Source organism: Phascolarctos cinereus, unplaced genomic scaffold, assembly GCF_003287225.1.
Source record: "Phascolarctos cinereus isolate Bilbo 61053 unplaced genomic scaffold, phaCin_HiC Scaffold_5;HRSCAF=322, whole genome shotgun sequence".
In the NCBI taxonomy this organism is placed as follows: Eukaryota; Metazoa; Chordata; class Mammalia; order Diprotodontia; family Phascolarctidae; genus Phascolarctos; species Phascolarctos cinereus.
The window spans coordinates 139941415-139962202 of NW_027555958.1; the positions used below are offsets into that span (position 1 = coordinate 139941415).

The window sequence follows — 20788 nt, forward strand, 5'->3', positions numbered from 1 at the left end:
ATGAAATTGGAATACATGAGTCCACAGTTTAATTTCTCAAAGTGGCTTGACATGCACTGCATGGGATTTCAGTCCAAAACTGTGCCCCTCCTAAGGGGAGCAGTTCAAAACTGGCTTGGTTTGGGATTTTGAGGTACAGTATTATAAGCCCTTCCAAGAGCAGGTGTTCCCAAGGGGGTGCCACTCAACCATGATTGGTTGACATACTAGGAGGTGTGTGGGTTCCTTAGATCACTCAGTCCACAGGGGCAGATTTAGATGGCCATCAAAGGAACTGCCACCCCCGTTCTTGGAAGTCTGTCTCCAGCCAAACCTGAATAAAATAAATTCAGGCCTGGGTTGCAGTTTGACCAAGATAAGAAGATTCTATGCAATTTTATTATCAGAGATGTCCTTCTGAAGAACTTTGAAGCAGAAGGCTGGCAGGGTGGAGCTCTGAGTCTCCAGGACTAAGATTACCTAGGGAAATCATTTTTAACATCACATAGTAGGCACTTAATAAAATTTTATTGACTAACTAAAGAAACATAATAACAAGATACATGTCCTCACTTACACACACACACACACACTCGAAATTGGAAATGATTTTAGGGTTTCTTTTTTGTTTTGGTCTAAACTTATGGTTTCATTGATATTTGGAACTCCTTGTGGGGAAACTCCTAATTCAATTTAGAGAACTTAATTGTCTGGGACATTGAGAACTTGTGACTTGCACAGGATCAGACAGTTGGAATATTAGAAGCAGGATTTGAATCCAGGTCTGCTGAATCTGAGGCTGGCTCTACCCATTATACCCCCCTGCCTCTTAGCAGAATTAAGTAATTTATAAAAATTGAATATTCAGAATATTGGAGAGTAACCGATGCCCTAAATAATTTAAAAATAATTTATGTTGGGCTTTAGTATATGTTTTGTTAGTTACACTTTAATATTAGTATGCCGCGTGACAGCGGATAGAGAGCCAGCCTTAAAGTTAGGAAGACTTGTATTCAAGGCCTACCTGTGGCATGCTTTGTGACCCTGGACAAGTCATTAATATCTCAGGCCTCTGAACAACTCTCAAAGATAGCAATTGGCAGAGAAGGTGCCAGCCTACATCAGAGAGCTCTCTGTACCAATCACTGTCCATATCCCCTATGTGGTTCCATATGATCTAGGGATTCTCTGTACTTCAAGTAAATTTGTGAAATCATACTGAGAATCACAGATTCATAAAGTATTGGAAAGTTGTGCTGCTTAGGTACCCTGCCTCCTCTTCACCTCTTCACTAAATGCAACATGAGCTTCCACACTGAAATTTGTCCCTATGAAGCTTGCTGAATTTGATCTAATAGCTTCTCAGGGTTGGGGAAATTTAAATATTTTGGTTAGAAAGGGCTGCCTGCTGGGCTGCAGTCTGCTTGGTGGAAAAGAAGGGAGAGTAAAAGTAAATAAGAAATAATGAGTATTATCAACAAATGACTTTTTATAATCCCCTCTGCTTAATTATATTGTGACATTTGCCATATGTCAATACAATTTGCAAGTCTACGTTTAGATTCTTCTATTGTGTGAGTCAGCCATGATAGCAAGAATTGACCCATGTTCCCAGGACCTAATTAAAATTAAGGAGTGAACCTAAAATGAATTAAAATATAATATATAGAATTCTGTCCCTTTTTTCTTTTTGCTTGGTTTTTATTTGGATCTTGTTGGGGGGAGGGCAGAATATTGGATTGCTTTCTCCTAGACAGATAGATATTTGATTTTCTTTACTTTTTCTTTGATTTGCATTTAGATCTGTTTGGAGGAGAGGGGGGCGGATTATTGAATTACTTTCTCCTAGGCAGACAGATATTTGTGATTTTAGCCTAATGTAGAAGGAAAGATTATTTGGACAGGTGTTTAACAGAAATGAGCAGTAAAGAGATGAGAGCTATGTATATGTAGATGAAAACTAGAGACTAGCTTCACTTATCATTGATACAGGGACAGAAGTAACTAGTCTGAAATGACCAAAAATCAATCAACATTCTTACTTATTCACTGTTATAGGAGACAAACATAGGTAGGAGGTTGTTTAAATGCTTAAAATACAAATTACAAATGAAGTAAAAACTACATTTCTGGAATAGAATCTTTTTCTAGGAACATAGCATTGAAAGCTAGTAGGAACCTTTGAAGTTACCTAGTTCTGTTCCCCTAATTTTAGAGACATGCAAACTGAGGCTCAGTAGAATATGGTAACAAACAGTGAAATGGGTAAAAAGTTAATAGCATCAAAAACAAACCCCCAAACAGGCAGATTTTTAAAAAATCTAATCATCTTCTAGACAAGTAAATTAGTGCTTATTAACTTTTATCTTTTTACACTCATTTTTATATCATGCTGTCTCATTATAAAGCTCTTCTTAATTACTTTTCATAAGCAATTGTGCTGTTAATAAAATCGTGAACTTTTAATTTTTTGTTATTTTTGTTCAGTTATTTTCAGTTATATCCCACTCTTCATGACCCTATTTGGGGTTTTCTTGGCAGAGATACTGGAGTGGTTTGCTATTTCATTCTGCAACTCATTTTACAGACTAGGAAACTAAAGCAGACAGTTAAATGACTTGCCCAGGGTCACATAGCTAGTAAGTATGTAAGACTGAGTTTGAACTCAGAAAGATGAGTCTTCCCAACTCCAGGCCTGGCACTCTATCCACTGTGTCACCTAGCTGCCCAAACTTTTTGTATGTCCCTTTAATTCCTGTTTGGGGAGTAAAACATGAGTAACATAAATCATCAGTGTTTTTTTATTCCTTAGCTTTTGACTTCAAAAAGCTTTTGCCTCAAATTTTGTATATATTTATACGCATATATACATATTTGCACACAAGACTAGGAAGTCACGTGGCTGATTATCTGGATTATTATGAACAGATTTAATCACCCAGGAACTGAGGTACTACTAGAAGCAGAATGGTTGGTAAGGGGTGGGGGGAGGGGAACTACTGTTGAAAACAAAACAACACAAGAAGTTTGTATTTGAGAATGTACCTTGATCTGATGAGGACCTTTTCTTGTGGTAATAGAGCTCATGTCAAATTGTAGAGCTTTGAAATTTAGCCAACCACAAAGTTCTTTTTCAATCTTGTCTTTAAAGTTCCACTTGATGTTTGGGCCAAAAACAACCTAAATTTAATTAAAATTTTTAAAAACTCTACTTGGTTTTGGACATCACATTACAAGAGAAGAACCACCCTGCACCTTCTAAATGAGTTGCTGGCTCACTAACAATTTGGATTAGACAACTTCTGTCTGATTTTGTTAGCCCCACTGGCTATGTTTTCCCTTTGAGACAAGAGATGAAGTTCTGTTGTGACTTGTGGATGACAAGTAAAGAAAATGTCACCCTACATCCTTTACCTGCTAATAATTATGTTAAAGCATATCCAAAATGTTTGTGTATTTGTACATTTACAAATAATTGAATAAATTAATTCAACCTCTCTTAGCTTTACTAGAACCTTGAATACTGGAATTAGTGGTTCCTAAAATGCCCATCCTTCTCTTTCTTTAGTGGAATTGGTCGAAATTGGCCTTGGGCATCTGGAGGAAGCAGTATTCTGGCAGAATTTGGAACCTTGCATTTGGAGTTTGTACATTTGAGCCATTTATCCGGAAATCCAGTCTTTGCTGAAAAGGTGAGAATCCCCAGCAAAACCTGTATTTCAAAAACAACCAACTCTAGAAATATTTTTTTTCCTGGAATTTTGGGCATTTCTGTGTATCCTATTCTTTAAAAAAATATATTTAGGTGGTGCCCTATGATAATGGGTTAAAGAAACTGGGGATGTCTAATCTAGACAAGAGAAGACTCCCTGTCATCTCCAGGATCAAATGCAAAATCCTCATTTTAGCTTTCAAAGGCTTTCATAAACAACATTTTCAAACTTGGGGGGAGGGGCGGGGGGTAAGATATAAGACAAAGTATTCTTTGATCCTGTAACAGTGGCCTCCTGGCTGTTCCATGAACAAGCTACTCCACCTTTCAGCTCTGGGCTTGTCAGGCCTGTCAGGATCGCAGTCAGGAATCCTTTTGGGTATGCGCTTGGCCTAGGTGGCCACCAAGGTCCCTTCTAACCCTGAAATTCTGTGACTCTTTTGATTTCTATGAAGCAGAGGCATATTTTGGGATTAAATAGTAATTACTTAATTAACATTTACCAATGTGATATTTTCGGTTAATCAGCCCTCAATTTCTTGTGAGAAGAAGCCATTTTTCATTTCTTTGGGAAGAACAAGAATTTTCCAAAGATTTTGGACTTCTGCTTCCCTTGAGTAACACTGGCAAACCCCTTGGAGCAAGGCTTCTTAACCTGGCATCCACAGACCTCCACCATGGGTAGATCTCAGGGGATCCATGAATTTACATGGGAAAAAAATTACATCTCTTAATTTGCTAACATTTGACTTCCTTTGTAATTTTATGTCTTTCATGCAGTCAAAAACATTATTCTGAGAAGAGTTCTATAGGTTTCAGCAGCCTGTGAAAGGGTTATGACACACACACACAAAAAGATTAAGACCCCTTCCCTAGAGCAAGAAGAGTTAAGAGAAGTAGGAAATGGGAACATCCACAGACTTAGAGGTTTAACAGATAACCCTTCCCCGTTTGCCACATAACCAGTTTCTCTGCTGAATTAACTATCATTTAGAGAGGCAGCATGGCATAGGAAACTGAGCACCCTGAGTCCAAACCCTACAAGTGCGTGGTCATTAACAATTTGAGTGTACAGAGTGGTATCTGAGTTGGACTTGAAGGAAGCTAGAGAGTCTTTAAAAGGAAGAGGTGAGGAAGGATGATATCCCAAGCCTGGAGGACAATTTGTGCAAAACACAGGAAGGAGATCGTATTGAGTTTGAGGAATAGCAGGTAAGTCATTTTGCCCGGATTGTAGAGTGAGTAACAGGGCAAGTAATAAAAAGTAAGGCTAGAAAAAATGGGTTGGAACTAAGTAGCAAAGGATTTCAAATGCCAGAGTAAGGATTTTCATTTTATCCTAGAGGGAGTAAACAACCACTAGAGATTTTGGAGAAGGAGAATGGGGGAGTTAGAATTGTATCCTAGGAAAATTATTTTGACAGCTTTGTGGAAGATGGATTGGAAAGGACAAAGACTGGCAGCATGAAGACCAATCTGGAGGTTATTTTAGTAGGCCAGGTGATGGTTTGATGAGGACTTGAATAAGAGTAATGGTCGTGCAAATAGAAAGAAGGGGTTGGACGGAAGAGATGTTGTGAAGGTAGTTTTGAGGAGACTTTACAACTGATTGAACATGGGGGGAAGAGTTGCGGATGGCCCTAAATTTGCCACTGAAAGTACAGTGGTAGCCTCAAGAAATGGGGAGTTTTTGGATGGTTGTCCGGGAAGGAAAGAGAAGAGGGATAAAGATAGAAATCTATATAATATTTTTTAAAGGATATCTATAAAAACATTACAAAATAAATAGGGAAGTTTGGAAGAAGAATGAGTTTGGAGCAGGGAGTTGAGAAAGTTATATTCTATTTTGAACAAATTGAGCATGTGATGGAACATCTAGATAGATATGTCTACCAGGCATTTGCTATGGGACTAGATTTCAATTAGGACTTCTTGTTCCTAGAATCAAGATTAGTGATTCCTAAATAGTGAAATCCTAGGAAGAACACTATTCCAAGAATCAGGAGTCTTGGATCCTAGTCTTAGATATGCCCCTAATTACCTATGTGGCCCTAGGCAAATCACTTAGCTTTTCTACTACAATTTCCTAATTTGTCAAATGGGGTTATTAAAAATTTCCCATATACATCATAAGATTATTATGAGGATCCAGAGGTGGGAGCAGAGTGTATGCGGAAAGGAGAAGGCAAAAAAAGCCATAAAAGCCATTTGAAAAGAAATAATGTAGTATAGAAAAACTACTTTTACATGACTTTCAAAGAGTTTTTCTCACAACAGTTCCATGTGGTATGTGTATTTGTATCCCCATTTCATTTTATCACCAAGGGAACTGAGGCTCAGAAGTTAAAAAACATGTCTGTGGGAATGGATGGATAGATAGATAGATAGATAGATAGATAGATAGATAGATAGATAGATAGCATTCCTTCAAGAAGGTTACATTTCAATATGAAAAGATATATAAAAAAGAACTGGAAAGTGGAAGGAGTAAAAAGAAGGAATGGTGGGGATACTTTAGTAATGAGAAATAACATTGTAGTCCCTTTCCCTGGCATCATTATTATCATCACAATTATAATAACTAGCATTTATACAGCTCTTTTAGGTTTCTAAAGTGCTTTACATATATTATCTCAATCCTCACAACAATCCTTTGAGATAATTGCTATCATTATTTCCATTTTACAGATAAGGAAACTGAGGCTGAAAGGTTAACTGACTTGCTCAGGGTCACACAATTAAGTGTCTGAGTCAGGATTTGAACTCAGGTCTCCCTGACTACAAATGCAACGGGCCTGTTCCACCTACCTACCTCTAACTTAGTCAGCAATGTTCCTCTAGATAGACAAAGGGCTTACTTACCAAAACCATTGGAAGCCAAGAATGGAGGCCTAGTTTCTGGTATGGTGAAGATGGAAAAGTGAGGCCTTGGTGGGGAGATGCAAGAAGTCACATAGCTAGTAAGTATCAAAATCAGAATTTGAACTCAGGTTTTCCAACTCTAGGTCCAGATTCTGACGATTATGCCATCTGTAAATTTTGCCATTTGTGCAGCAAAATGGTCTTGCATTTTATGTTTTCTTTGACAAGAATTACCTTTGGACTGGAAAGGACAAAACAAAAATGGCCAAAAGGAAGCTGATACCTTATTTAAATAAAGAGGCAGTAAGAAACTCTTCTTGAATTCAGGTCACCTGGCCCACATGGCCTACATCCTTGGTTCCTAAAAGATTGGTTAGATGTGATTTGTCTCATTTGATCCTCACAACAACCCTGTGAGGTAGGTACTATCATTATCCTTATTTTACAATTAAGGGGACTGATGCCAACAGATGTTAAATCACTTGCCCAGGGTCACACAGTCAATTAAGTATTTAAGACCAAATTTGAACTCCTTCATTGTTCCAAGTCATGTACCACCAACTGCATCCAATAACAAGATAATACTTAATAGGATAAAAATCTTTCATTTGAGTTTTTAAAAATTTGACCTTATGAGCACAAAATGAGGGAACCATAATTAAACAAGCATTAGAAAATGATATGAAAGTTTTAGTGGATGTAGAATGAGTCAGCAATATGTACACACACGTGCACAAACACACATGCACACACACTTTTTCATTGTGTACACATCCATTTATTCACCAAGCACTTATTAAGCATCTTCTGTTTGCTAGTAACTGAATATATGAATACAAAAATAAAACAGTCCCTGCTCTTAAGGGGTGTATGTTCTTTTAGGAGAAAATAACATGTACACAGATAAATTAATACAAATTGTGCAAAGTAATTTCATAAGGGAAACTAGCTGTACACAGTACAGTTTATTATATATAACCTGACACTGCTGGTTTCATAGAATACAGATGAGTCTGTACCAAAACAATTCACTCTATGAAAGGGCTTTGTATTAAGGTGGCATATGATGGAAAATCTAGCCTGTTGTTAACCTTGAGATTTAAAGCTCACATATGACTTATGTGGAGATTCTAAGTCAGCATTCAATGATGTGACAGTCATTGTCATTGCTAATAAATAAACTGATTGTTTCAGCCCAATTGCTTATTAGTATCTCCTTTTTAAAAAAAGTAGCACAATAAACAGTCTTCTTTTCAATGTGAATAAGAACCATGCAAACAAAATTAATAATTAACTTTATTTTAGAACAATGTTGTCATTAAGACATTTGAATTGATAGGTTTTTAATTTTTTATATTAAGAATGAACCAGGGGTTTAATCTTTGATATTTCATTCCATACTACTTACATGTTTTTTTTCCTAAAAAAAATGCAAACATTTAATTTATTTTTAGATAAAACTATGAGTTGTGTACTAGTTTCATGTTGGAATTTTTGTCATCAAAACATGCCATATAACGGAAAGAGCACTAGATGGTAAGTCAGGATAGGCTCAGCCCTGCTCCTTATTAGCCCAATGATCTGGGCCAAGTCATTTTACCTCTGGAAGCCTTAGTTTCTCTATGGGTAAAATGAGGTTGGACTAACTGATCTGTAAAATCTCTTCCAGTTCTGAAGCTCAGGCATTCTAAAATTTTTATCTTCCATTTTAGGTGTTTGGAATTCGAAATGTTCTGAACACACTGGATAAACCACAAGGCCTTTATCCCAACTATCTAAATCCTAGTAGTGGACAGTGGGGTCAACGTAAGTCAAGAACATGTATTTTTGTAATTATTTCTATCTCCCACTATAACTAACATGGATAGGTCTGGAAACTGTGGGTGATTTTTTTAAAAAAAGCCTATTAATGGTTAAAATGTTCAGAGGAATGTGGAGAAGCCACAGATTTGGATGTTTATGAACCTTGTAGTCTAAATGGGATTTTCAAAATTCACATTACCTTATGAAAAAGGAAAATCCAGGCTACAAAACATTGCCCAGTTTCTGAATTTTTAATGTTTAATGATTAATGGTAAATGTTGTTATGCAAATTTCAGGTTTCAGAAAAGGAGAGGTCATTCAGAAAAGTAATTTTTCTCTTCCCTTTATATAATTAACTTGCTTTGAGCTCCTTTCTCTTCCCCTCATTAAAAAAAAAAAACTTCAGATCACCTAAACCTTGGTAGGTTGGATTTTTCCATGAACAAAATGAAGTAAAGGATTATGGGCTTCATGCTTAATTTTTAAGCAGTTTGTGAAGGAGGTTGTCTTTTGCAGTATTCCTTAGTTTGTTAAATATTTATTGTGTTTCCTTGATTTGTCTTCTTTTAATGAATTTTATTTTTCCTTTTTTAGCATTTTCTTCCTTTTCTTTTATTATTATTCTGAGATACCACTCTGTGCTAGTCACTAACATTCTAGATTCATTTGTTGGCTTTGATGCCCACAATAAGAGGCTCTATGCTTATTGACAGAATAATCATCACTCTCTTGTTTGACATAATGAATACTCTTCATTGGGGAATTTGTCATAGAAAAAAGAAATATGAATTGAAAATGGAATGCATAACCCCTTTCTCATTTTCTTCTATGCATGTCTTCTGTCTTGCTACATTTATGTGCTCAAGTTTTTAAAAACAGAAACAGATTATTCTGTCATCAATAACTAAAAAGAAATGTGTGGTATTCATGATGAGTTCCATTAACGTTATTAACTTCAGAGCAATGTATTTCTGCTAACTTAAATTGGTAATCAAGTAGGTAAAATAATTAGACTATGTTTTAAAAGCTGCCAAAAAAAATTTTTAAAGAATAAGACATTTGGTAAATATGTTTAGTACTACAAAAAGTCTACACAAATCAAATGAAGTCTATAAGAATTAAAAAAGATGAAAATGTTACATTGTCTCTTTTTTCAAAAATCAATTTCAATTGCTGTCTTTTCTCCATTTAAAGTATTAGGGACCCCTATCCTCAAATACTCGCCCCATGCTTAAGAGTAATTTTATGGAGCCTGACCCTATCAGGAAAGAATAAATTACTCTCTTCGTCAAAGGACATTAACTTTCACGCTCTTAGAGTCCCAATTTAGCGAATTTGGGCATGAGAATTGATGTTCCTTCTAGAAATAGTCAATCCTTTCTCACTGATAGGATCAGTGAGTTATCTCCTAGGTCCACTAACATGTTTACACAGAAACATTGTCTACAAAAACAATCACCCAAATGCAGAGTGGAGGAAGATTCCATGGTTTATTGAATTACCAAAAAGACAGCCTCTTACTTTTTCCTGTTTGTATCATTGTGATTAATTCTCTCCAAATATAAGGATGTTCATGGTTGAAGAACATGGAACAACCAACCGTGGTAATTTCCAAAATGATTTAAGGAATTTCTCTCGTCAAATCATACAGCCATTCCATTTTTGTTTTAATCCCCAAGTGCATGAATTGTGCATTTTCAATACATGGACTGGTTGATTAGTTTGACTGAACATTTATTTATTTGCTTCCTTTTTTTTTTGTTTATAAGGAATAGCTCTCTGGGAGGGGGCGTAAAGGGGAGAGATACAAAGGGGAAACGTAAGGAATGTAAGAACAAAAGTTTTAATAAAAACCAATGACAACATGCAGAGGAGAACATAAGGAAAGGTCACAAGGTAACACAAACAACCAAGACATAATTGAGACTATTGTGTTGAGTGACACATTTTTTAAAAATGGCACATGGTAGAGATTAAGTTTGATATATAATCCTTTTTCTGTTCTTTTATATTGAGTTGTTTGTTAGATGTTTATGTTTGTAGTTTGTGTGTGCGTGCGCACCAGTGCATGTATGTGTGTGTGTGTGTGTGTGTAAGTGATACTTACTACTACTATAGGTAATGCTCAGACTAGGTTGTAGTAGTCTCAGTAACATCACTCCAAGAGTGAAAAAAGTCAAGCTTCCGACTTGGCTAGTTTTTAACTACCATGGCTATGCTTAGGAAGTACAGAGCTGGACCATTGTCATTGTTCCAGTAAATTCATTTAGTCCTTGTTGTTTTGACAGAAACCGGACAGTAATTTGGTTTAACACACATCAACTGGATTTGACTCTTAAAAAAATGTTTATAATAATAGGACTTATTATTGATGAAACTGTGGTTAGGCTTTTTTAGTTTGCAAATGTCAGGGATTTCTGTGATGATTAATTTAGTAAACTTTAAAGGTCAGTTCAAGCTATTATTCAGAAATGAACCTTTCAGTATTGAAAACAGACTTCTAAACATTTAACACTGTTTTCGATTCTCAATCAGCAAAACTATCTTTTGACTAAGTGAAAATATAAGTCTTACCTAAAAGTTATATTTCCATTTTTGTAGGTATGGTCCTTACTTGAAGTTGATTATAAGTTTTGATAACTTGGGTAATGGTAGCATGTAAAAGAAAAATACATTGGTAACTACATTTTAATATTCATTTATTTGTTTCATGTAACCAGCTCTTCCGTACAGGCAAGAAACAGAGCATTTTACAGGAAAGATTTAATAAAATGTTTTAACATTTCAAACTTAAGTTACTCCCAGCGGATCGGCTTACCTATGAATTGTAAGAGTAATATTTTAAATGGATCATTTTTATAGTGGGGGAACAGGCAAAACTGAAAGTAAAAGCATGAATTTCAAGTCAAAAACCAAAACGTTTGTTTCTATAAATAGTAAAAATCTACCCCAATATGTAACCTGGGACTCAAACTTCATATATTAATTGTGTTTTCTGTGATACCATGCAGAAGTTCCTGAACTGAATAAATGTAATGTTGTTGTTGCTTTGTCTTTTCAGTTATGTCTGATTCTTCATGACCCCATTTAGGGTTTTCTTGGCAAGGACACTGGAGTGGTTTGCGATTTCCTTCAGCTTATTTTACGAAGGAAGAAACTGAGGCAAATGGGGCTAAGTGACTTGCTCAGGGTCACATGGCTAGTAAATGTCTGAGGCTGGATTTAAACTCTGGTCTTCCTGTTCTCTATCCACCATGCCACTTAGCTATGGAAATAGAATCAATAATAATCCAATAATCCTTCTCTTCATGACAAGCCCTCATTCATTCATGTAGGAAGAATACACTAAGATATAATATAGAACAATTAAATACACTTGAAATAAGGATTTACATGAAGAAAAATGATAGCAATATTTGATTTTTTTTTATTTTCACAAGTTAAGCAATGGTAACAGAAATTCCCTTCCCAAAGGACATCCCAGCCTGTGAACTGGCTGCATGGCTTTAGTTGTGGCTCAGATTTTTTTTGTAGCAGGTACAAATTTAGTTTGGCAAAAGGCTGAGGAGATCATGAGGGTTTTTTTTTAATGTAGAGTGTTAAGAACAAGATTATTTTTATTTAAGATTAAGCCACTGATAGCTTCAGGCTTACATTTAGAAAACCATCATGATAATGAATTATAGTTCTGATAATAATACATTGTATTAGTTGATAGTCACAGTTATTCATCTCAGAATATTCTTCTATAGGATTTGGTATTCTTGTTCCTGACCACTTGTGGCATATTTCCTAAACTGAAGTTTGTATCACTGCAAAATTCTTTATTTCCCAATCTTTTCAGATCATGTATCAGTTGGAGGACTAGGAGATAGCTTTTATGAATATTTGCTGAAGGCATGGCTAATGTCAGACAAGACAGATTTAGAAGCTAAGAAAATGTATTTTGCAGCCGTTCAGGTAAGCCCAATGTTTAAATCATCTTGTCATACAATTCTAACCTCTAATGTTTCTGCTAAACCTACTCCTTTAAAAAAGCGAAATTATATATTTGTGAGTTACAGAATGTTGTCACTGCAGTAGAGGTCAACATTGATTGATATACTTATAATTAGAATAATACTTAAAATATTTAGTCTTAGAACAGTTAAGTTTTTAATACATATCAAATCTCAAAATTTGCATACCTGGACATGGAGACAGTCTTTGTTTTATGAATAAAAGAGTTTTGGTTTGTTTGATTTTTTTATTACCAAGCCACAATTAAAGTTCAGAAGATACTGAGTCTTGATGCTATGTTCACTGACTGGATAGAGTCCTCCAAGGTTGAAGATTAATCAAATGACCATCTAACAGTTTTAGACTGGTAGCTACCCCCACTTTAAAAGCTGGCAAGTACTTTGCCTCTTGAAGAAAATCTGTATATAAAAACCTACATTTTATCAAATTGATAAATGAAGGCAAGTTTGTTTACATTAGAAAAGGATTGTTCTATAAAAGGATTCACTTCTGGGCTCCTTAGAAAAAGAGTTTCTCATTGCATTAAACTTTTGTTCACAGATGGAAGTGAATGTCAAATTCCTTACCCAAGGCTGATAGAGATGGCCAGGGAAGTTTAAAGCTAAACTACAAGGAATCACTGCTAATTAAAGATCAATCAGAAATTCAACTTAACATGCATTTACGGAGTGCTTGATGGGTTTTTCAATGCACTTTCAGTGGCTTTTTTATTTAGGCAGTTGGGATTAAGTGACTTGCCCAGGGTCACACAGCTAATAAGTGTCAAGTGTTTGGTCTGAGGCGGGATTTGAACTCAGGTACTCCTGACTTTGGGGTCAGTGCTCTATCCACTGTACAACCTAGCTGCCCCACTTTAAGTGGCTTTGTAGGAAATACAGAAATAAATAAGAAATGATCTAGAGATCTTTGAAATATAAAGTCATAGGGGAAATTATTTAATTTACAAAAAATGAGAATTCACATGTAACTAAAAAGAATGAATCTATTGTATAAAGTGAGTAAGACTTATTTTACAACTTGTAAAGTTACCCACATCAAATGAAGTTATGTATGGAAAGTACTTTGCAAACCCTAAGCTCTACTAAAGCTCTACCAAAATGTTAACTATTCCTAGGATATATTCATGAAGTGGTTATCGTATCAGTAATTATCACAGTTTTGGATGTGTTTACTATTCCTAATGCAATAAAACAGTGCTAGGCATCTTTCAGGTATTATATAAATATTGATTAATTGACTATGAATTCCTCAAGCCTTGAATATTTTTTAGAAATTCTAAGTGAGACTAATGCATTATTGGTGGACTTCTGAACTGATCTAGCCATTCTGAAGAGCAATTTGGAACTATGCGCAAAGGGCTATAAAATTATGCATACCCTTTGACTCAGCAATAGCATTTCTAGGGCTATATCCCAAAGAGATCATACAAATGGGAAAAGGACCCATATGCACAAAAATATTTATAGCAGCTCTTTGCATGGTGGCAAAGAATTGGAAATTGAGGGGATGCCCATCAATTGGGGAATGGCTGAACAAGTTGTAGTATGTGAATGTAATGAATACTATTATGCTATAAGAAATGATGAGCAGGCAGACTTCAGAAAAACCTGGAAAGACCTGTATGAAGTGATGCTGAGTGAAATGAGCAGGAGCAGGAGAATTGTACACAGTAACAGGCACATCATTCGATGACTGACTTTGATAGACTTAGCTCTTCTCAGCAATGCAAGGATCTAAGACAACTCCAAAAGACTCATGATGGAAAATGCTAGCCACATCCGGAAAAGGAACCTTGGAGTCTGAATGCAGATGGAAGCATACTATTTGCTCTCCTTTTCTTTTGTTGTTTTGTTTTATTTCTTCTTTGTTTATGGTTCCTCCCATTAGTTCTAGTTCTTCTATAATACATCATGACTAATGTGAAAATATACTTAATATGAATGTGAAAAAGAAAAGAAATTTTAAGTGAGAATTAGTAAGGGAAAAGTGGTAATTTCACTAAAGTAGAAATGAATACATAATCAAGAATGAGTAGTCATTATTTTAGCACTGTGTCTAAGCAGTCTAATGTGAAAACATTGTTAAATGCTTAGATCAGTCTGGTGTCACTAAAACTTGCCCTTGTGAATTAATCATATGGATTAGGTATCACTTTCTGATATGTTAGTCAGTCAGTCTGTAAACATTTATTAAGCACCTACCATATTTCAGGTACAACATGACTTTAAATTTAAAAAAAAAAAAGATCATCCAGTTTTGTGAGGCCTAATGAATAAAAATGGGCGCCTCTTAAATTAACCAGAGAAAACCAACTTTTTGGTCCAAGTACAAGTTGGAACCTGCAGGACTAGAGTAAGAATCCGTACCACAAGGAATCATTCAACAAGATTTACCAAAGGCCTAATGCACACAAGATCCAGCTAAATGACCATGAGGATTGTCCTGGTCGTTCTCTTCTTTAAGCTTTTAAGATGCCAGATTTTAACCTAGAACAGGGGTTTACAATCTTTTTGTGTCATGGGTGCCTTCTCAAAATAACCTTTTTAAATAATTGAAAGAAATTATACATTTCAGTTTAGAGCTTAGTAAAAAATGAGAATGTAAATTTTTTCCCATATAAGTTTACAGACCCCAGGGGTTACTATCTAGAACCTTTCTTTGTATAATGATGTTAGTCCATTAGACATTGGTAAAGAATAGAAAGAGATACCTTATTAACTAAAGGCTTTATTATTAGTGAATTACTTTTAGGAACCATTGACACAGAAATCCTAGCCAATTCTTATGGTTTCCTTTATGCCACATTCTAATTATTCTTACAGTAGCCTGCTTGAATATTCTAAGTTGAGTTGTTTTGATGTTCTAAGAAAGGCACCTGACAGTTTTGTGATGTTCTTTTAGAGGAAAATTGTAACCCACAATTTATAATTCATTCCCTTTAGACAACTCATTGACAGGAAAAACTCATTAAGAAGAAATCACACAAAAAATGTTTCCTTTTTCTCTTAACAGTTAAAGCAAGTTCTCAATCCATTCAATGCTCTAGTTAGGAAGCAAAACTATAATAATTAAGCTCCTAGTTTTGAAAAGCAGCATTTTTCTTAAGAGAAGCGGCAACAAATTGCACTTACAGCACACAGTGGTTATTGTCAAGATGACATACACCTAAAATTCTGGTGGGTACAAACTTGTAATAGAAAGAATTAGCCTTAGGGGAATTATATTTAGAGTTTTCTGGTATTCAGAATACAAGTGCAGAAAAAAGCTGGTTGGATCAGATTGGCCAGCATTTTACTAGCCTCAGTTTCAAAATAAAATTTGGCAATTGCTTGGTCCCATAACCGTATATTTGTTTTGTTTATTTTAATACATTTCTTGCAGCCTCAAACTTACTGTCTTCTGATTACTCTCCTCACTAGCCACTTCACTGGGATTATCAGCATGACATGGCTCCATGTCATTTAATGAAAACATTCACTGAATGGTGCTGCAGAAAGAAAGCACATATAACTCTTCCTTCATGGTCACCACATTTAGAAATCTTAAAATGTGACATTCGTTCAATGATAATTTATTAAGTATGTGTGGAGCACTGGGCTAGGCGCTAGGGGATGCAAAGACAAATATATACATATATATACATACATACATACATACATACATACATACATACATACACACTCACACACACACACACACACACACACACACTCCCCTTGAGAAGCTTACATTCTACTGGGGAGAAAAGATGTGAACATATAAATCTAAACTATATACAGAGTAAACAAAAAGTAATGTGGTAGGAATAGAGAACAGATTTTAATAACTGGTAAGACTGGGAAGTCCTACATAGAAGGTAGCACTTGAGCCAAAACTTAGAAAGAAGCTGGTGATTTTAAGATGCAAAGATGGGAGGTAGGAGGCATGGGAATCAGCAAGACTGAAACATAGGGTGTATGAAGGGAGAGAATCTGCAATATAGCACAGTACCTGTTTTGCACAGACACATAGTAGGTACTTAATCATTAACTTGATCACTGATGCCTGAAAAGATAGCCTTGAGACATATTGGGAAAAGATTTAATGGTTAAAAAGAAGAGTTTGTGTTTTATCCCAGAGTAGGGTTCTTAGCCTTTTTGTGTGTCCAGGACCCCTTTGGAAGTCTGATGAAGCTTATGGATCCCTTCACAGAATAATGTTTTAAATGCATGAAACAAGACACACAGGATTAAAAAGGAAACCAAAGGTTAGTGAAGTCAGTCTCTATTTTGCTTGATAAAGCAAGCATCCATGATATGCAAGACACTGTGCTAAGCACTGGGGATATAAGTAAAGGCAAAAATAGTCCCCACCATCAAGAAGCTCAAAACAGTTATGTATACACATGATATATACAGGATAAATGGGATTTTTTTTTCCATTCTGAGACACTTGGGACCCTTGATTAAAAACTTTTGCCCTGGAGACAATATAGTATGCACTCACAAAATATGTGGTATCTGTTTATTTGAAATAAATTCCCTATAGTTTTTATGGAGAATGTGTGAGGAATCACTAATAACTATTTGTCTCTCTTTTTGGCTTTATTTTATTCATAGACCTTAACCCCATTTTCTACTATCCCCCCACCCTCACTACGAAAGCAGGAGTGAACCACCCAGGGCCAAGGGCCATTTTGTATATTTACCTCTTACATTTGTCGCCATGGCTTAAAAAAAATAAAAAATCACCTAGGTGAACCTAGCTAAAACCACAGTGTTCTTCTGCCTTAGCTTTAGAGAACTCAGAATCATCTTCATGATATGATGTCCTAAATAATTCAGACTATGACCACAGAAAATTATTCACTTGTGGAACTGGTTACAGTATCACGTGATTTGGGACCTGGTAACTTGATCAGAATCATGCCAAAAAGAGCATAGGACTTTATTGAGGACCCATCACAGGACAAGAATGCATCTTTATCCATGCTCAAGTGATTACTGTTGTTATGTAGAAAGAATAATTTCTTGGATGATGAATAAGTCTCTGCTTGAAGGACTTTATTGCAGCTTGTGCTGTGAGCAGTGTAAACAGCTAAGATGTTCCATTATATCGAGAGAGTATGAAATATTAATTTAATACTAAGCCCACTATAAAATTAGAATAACCAGAGTTCATGAGCATAAGCATTGTTCATTCAGTCACTACTATTTTGATTTTAGTTATCATTTGGTATACATAAAAATGTCAGGGAATAGGAAATATAAAATGAGCTTACTATGTGTCTACCCAATCTTGATTATGAACTCAATTCCATTTTAATGAACTTAAGTGCAGCATGAAGAAAATAGACCCAGAGATACATAATAAACAGCCTTCTTCACCTTTATACAAAACATTCCATCTTCTCTTTCCATCTATGAATGTCTAGAATCTCCTTCCTTCTCTCTTCCTCTTAGAATCCCTGGTTCTTTTCAGAGCTCAACTCAAATGCCACCTCCTACATGAGGCATTTTCTGATCCTTACCTCTAAATGTCTTTGCCTCCAAATTACATTGTATGTATTTGTTTTTGGTTTTTGTTTTTGGCTAGGCAATGGGGTTAAGTGACTTGCCCAGGGTCACATAGCTAATAAGTGTTCCGTGTCTGAGGCCGAATTTGAACTCAAGTCCTCCTGAATCCAGGGCCGGTGCTCTATCCACTGCACCACCTAGCTGCCCCTACATTGTATATATTTCAGATCCACTTAATATATGTTTGCATTGTCTCCTCTGGTTAAATGTAATTTCCTAGAGAGCCAAGACTGTTTTGTTTTGGGCTCTGTATTTCCCGAGCCTAGCACAATTATTTGGAACATACTAGGCTCTTTATAAGCCCTTATTGATTGATCGACCAGAAATAAAAATTCAATTCTCACATGTAAAAAAAAGTATTAATTGCTCAATTACAATGGGCAAAGTCCTGTCTCCAGGCAACCTTTCCTAACTTGTAACTCTGATCATGGCCATCCACTTCAATGACTCCCTGCTGTCTACCAAATAATGTTCACTCTTCTTAGCCTCACTTTCAGGACTATCCATATCAAGATTCCAGCCTTCTTTTCACCCTTATTTCATCATTATTCCCCATTTCTAACCATAGGCTAATTCAGGAAGCACAACTGCATACACTCCCACCTCTGTGCCTTTTTCTCATACTTTTCGGGACATCTCTGATGTCACCTCTCCAACCCTCACCCCAATCTCTGCTTTTCCATTTCTTATCCATTCTTAAGGCCCAACTCTACTCTCCCCATGCTGTGAAATCTTTCTTAATTATCTCTTACCCCACCCTTGTGATGTGCTCTCCCTCTCCCTTTTTACTTTCATAGCACTTTGCTCGTAAAATTTATGTATATATATATATATATATATATATATATATATATACATATATATATATGTATATATATATAATATATATACATATATATATATGTATATATATATATATATATATACATATATATATATGTATATATAAACACATACACAAGTATGAATGCATGTATATGTGTGTATGCATATATATCTATATGTATCTTTTTTTCTTATATAATATTTTGCCCTCCTTAGGAACAAAGATTCTTTCTTCTTTTTTTTCTTTCTCTCTCTCTAAAGGTCCTATTTCAATTAAACACACAAAAAAGTACTATGAAATGTAAGTGGGGAAAGCCTTGAATTGGGAGTCAGAAGACCTGTGTTTGAATACTAGTCCTACTTGCTTACTATGGGTATGACCTTAGGTAGGTCACTCAGCTTGTTCAGACTTCAACTCCCTTCTCTGTAAAATGAAGGGATTGGAAGAGATGACCTCTGTGATTCCTTCTAGCTCCAAATCATTGATCCTTTGTTTTGCCATGAGGTAGCATTACAGAGACAAAAGCAAATAGTCCTTGCCTTCAAGGATCTTACATTCTATTTTGGTGATACAATATAAAAGTTAAATAGAAGGAATTATGTGATTTAAAATACATACAAAGTAATTTGAAAAGAGAGTAACAGCAAATTGATGGTAGGAAGGGAGCAGCAGGGATCATACAAAAGGAGGCTTCTCAGCTAGACTTAATGGAATATAATAATTGTGAAAGACAAGTGAGGGGGTGTTTTCTGGACATGGGAATTACTGCCTATGAAATCATGTCAGATACTATATCCCGACATTTAAAGCTTTTAGCAACATAACTCCAACCTCCCCAGGTTTAGTATATGTTCCTCTTTTTCCACACACTCTCCACTGTAGCCAGACTGGCCCTCTTGCTTTTATTCCTCACACACCGAATTTGTCTCCCATTTCCATGCCTTTTCACTGGCTGCTCCCCTCTGCTTCCCGTGAGTGAAATGGAATGCACTTCCTCCCCATCTCCTCCTTTTAGAAGGCCCAGCCCAGCTTAGATGTCACTCCCTACATGACGTCTTTCATGATCCTCCTGTTAATTTCTTCCCCTAAAAAAAAAGTACCTTGTGTATATTTTGTGCATACTTAAGCATTTATGTAAAACTGTACATAATGAGATTCATGTCCCCCATGCCTGGAATGCTCTTTAGCTCTACCTAATGTCTTTCCTGGCTTCCTCTAAGTTCCAACTAAAATTGCATCTTCTACAGAAAGTCTTTCCCAAATTCTCAATTCTAGTGCCTTCCCTCTCTTATTTCCTTCCTATTTATTCTGTATATAGTTGATTTGTGCATGTTTGTTTGCTTGTTGTCTTCCCCCATTGGAGTGTAATCTCTGAGGGCAAGAAACTGTCTTTTGACTCTTTGTATCTTCAGTTTAGTATAGTGTCTGGTATGAATAGGCACTTAATAGATATTTATTGACTGACTTATATGATGCTCTTTTTCTGTTCTTTGTATATGGAAATGTTCATGGGGGGTGTCAAATTCAGAATAAATAAGTAAATAAATTAATAAACAAATAAATGCATAGCTAAATTAGTCCATCACTCAACAGGCATTTAAGTGTATACCTGCTATATGCCAAACACTGTGCTAATATAAGACCAAAATATAAGACCAAAAAGAAACAGTGCCTGTTATGACAGTTTATATAATTTACTTTTAAACTCAAAATATTCCTGTTGAGAAATTTAATTCAAAGTTTATTTTTTTTTAAAAAAACATGTTTTCATAGAAGAACTATACCTGGAAACATCCCAATTTTTTTCTCATTGTAGTGATATGCTGTATTTCACACACAAAGATGTTACTGACCTACCACTAGTAGGGCCTATGCATTAAGTGTTGTTTTTTCTTTTTCTCCTATTCGTGGGGATGGATGTGCACTGCTTCATGGGTCCAAATCTCCCCTCACACTCCCTATGGTCTATGGTATTTCTTAGAAAGCCACTGAGATCAAGTCACTTTAGGAATCAGGAATAGAGTCCATCTG

General features: G+C 35.7%; 1 protein-coding gene across 1 annotated transcript in view; it reads left to right on the top strand.

Annotated features, from left to right (window-relative positions):
- MAN1A1 (mannosidase alpha class 1A member 1) overlaps positions 1-20788 on the top strand; it is a 173135-nt gene that overhangs the window by 132572 nt on the left and 19775 nt on the right. Inside the window, exons 7-9 of the mRNA XM_020971639.2 lie at positions 3548-3671; positions 8266-8359; positions 12201-12316. Coding sequence (XP_020827298.1) covers positions 3548-3671; positions 8266-8359; positions 12201-12316 — 334 coding nt within the window. The remainder of the gene's footprint in view (positions 1-3547; positions 3672-8265; positions 8360-12200; positions 12317-20788) is intronic.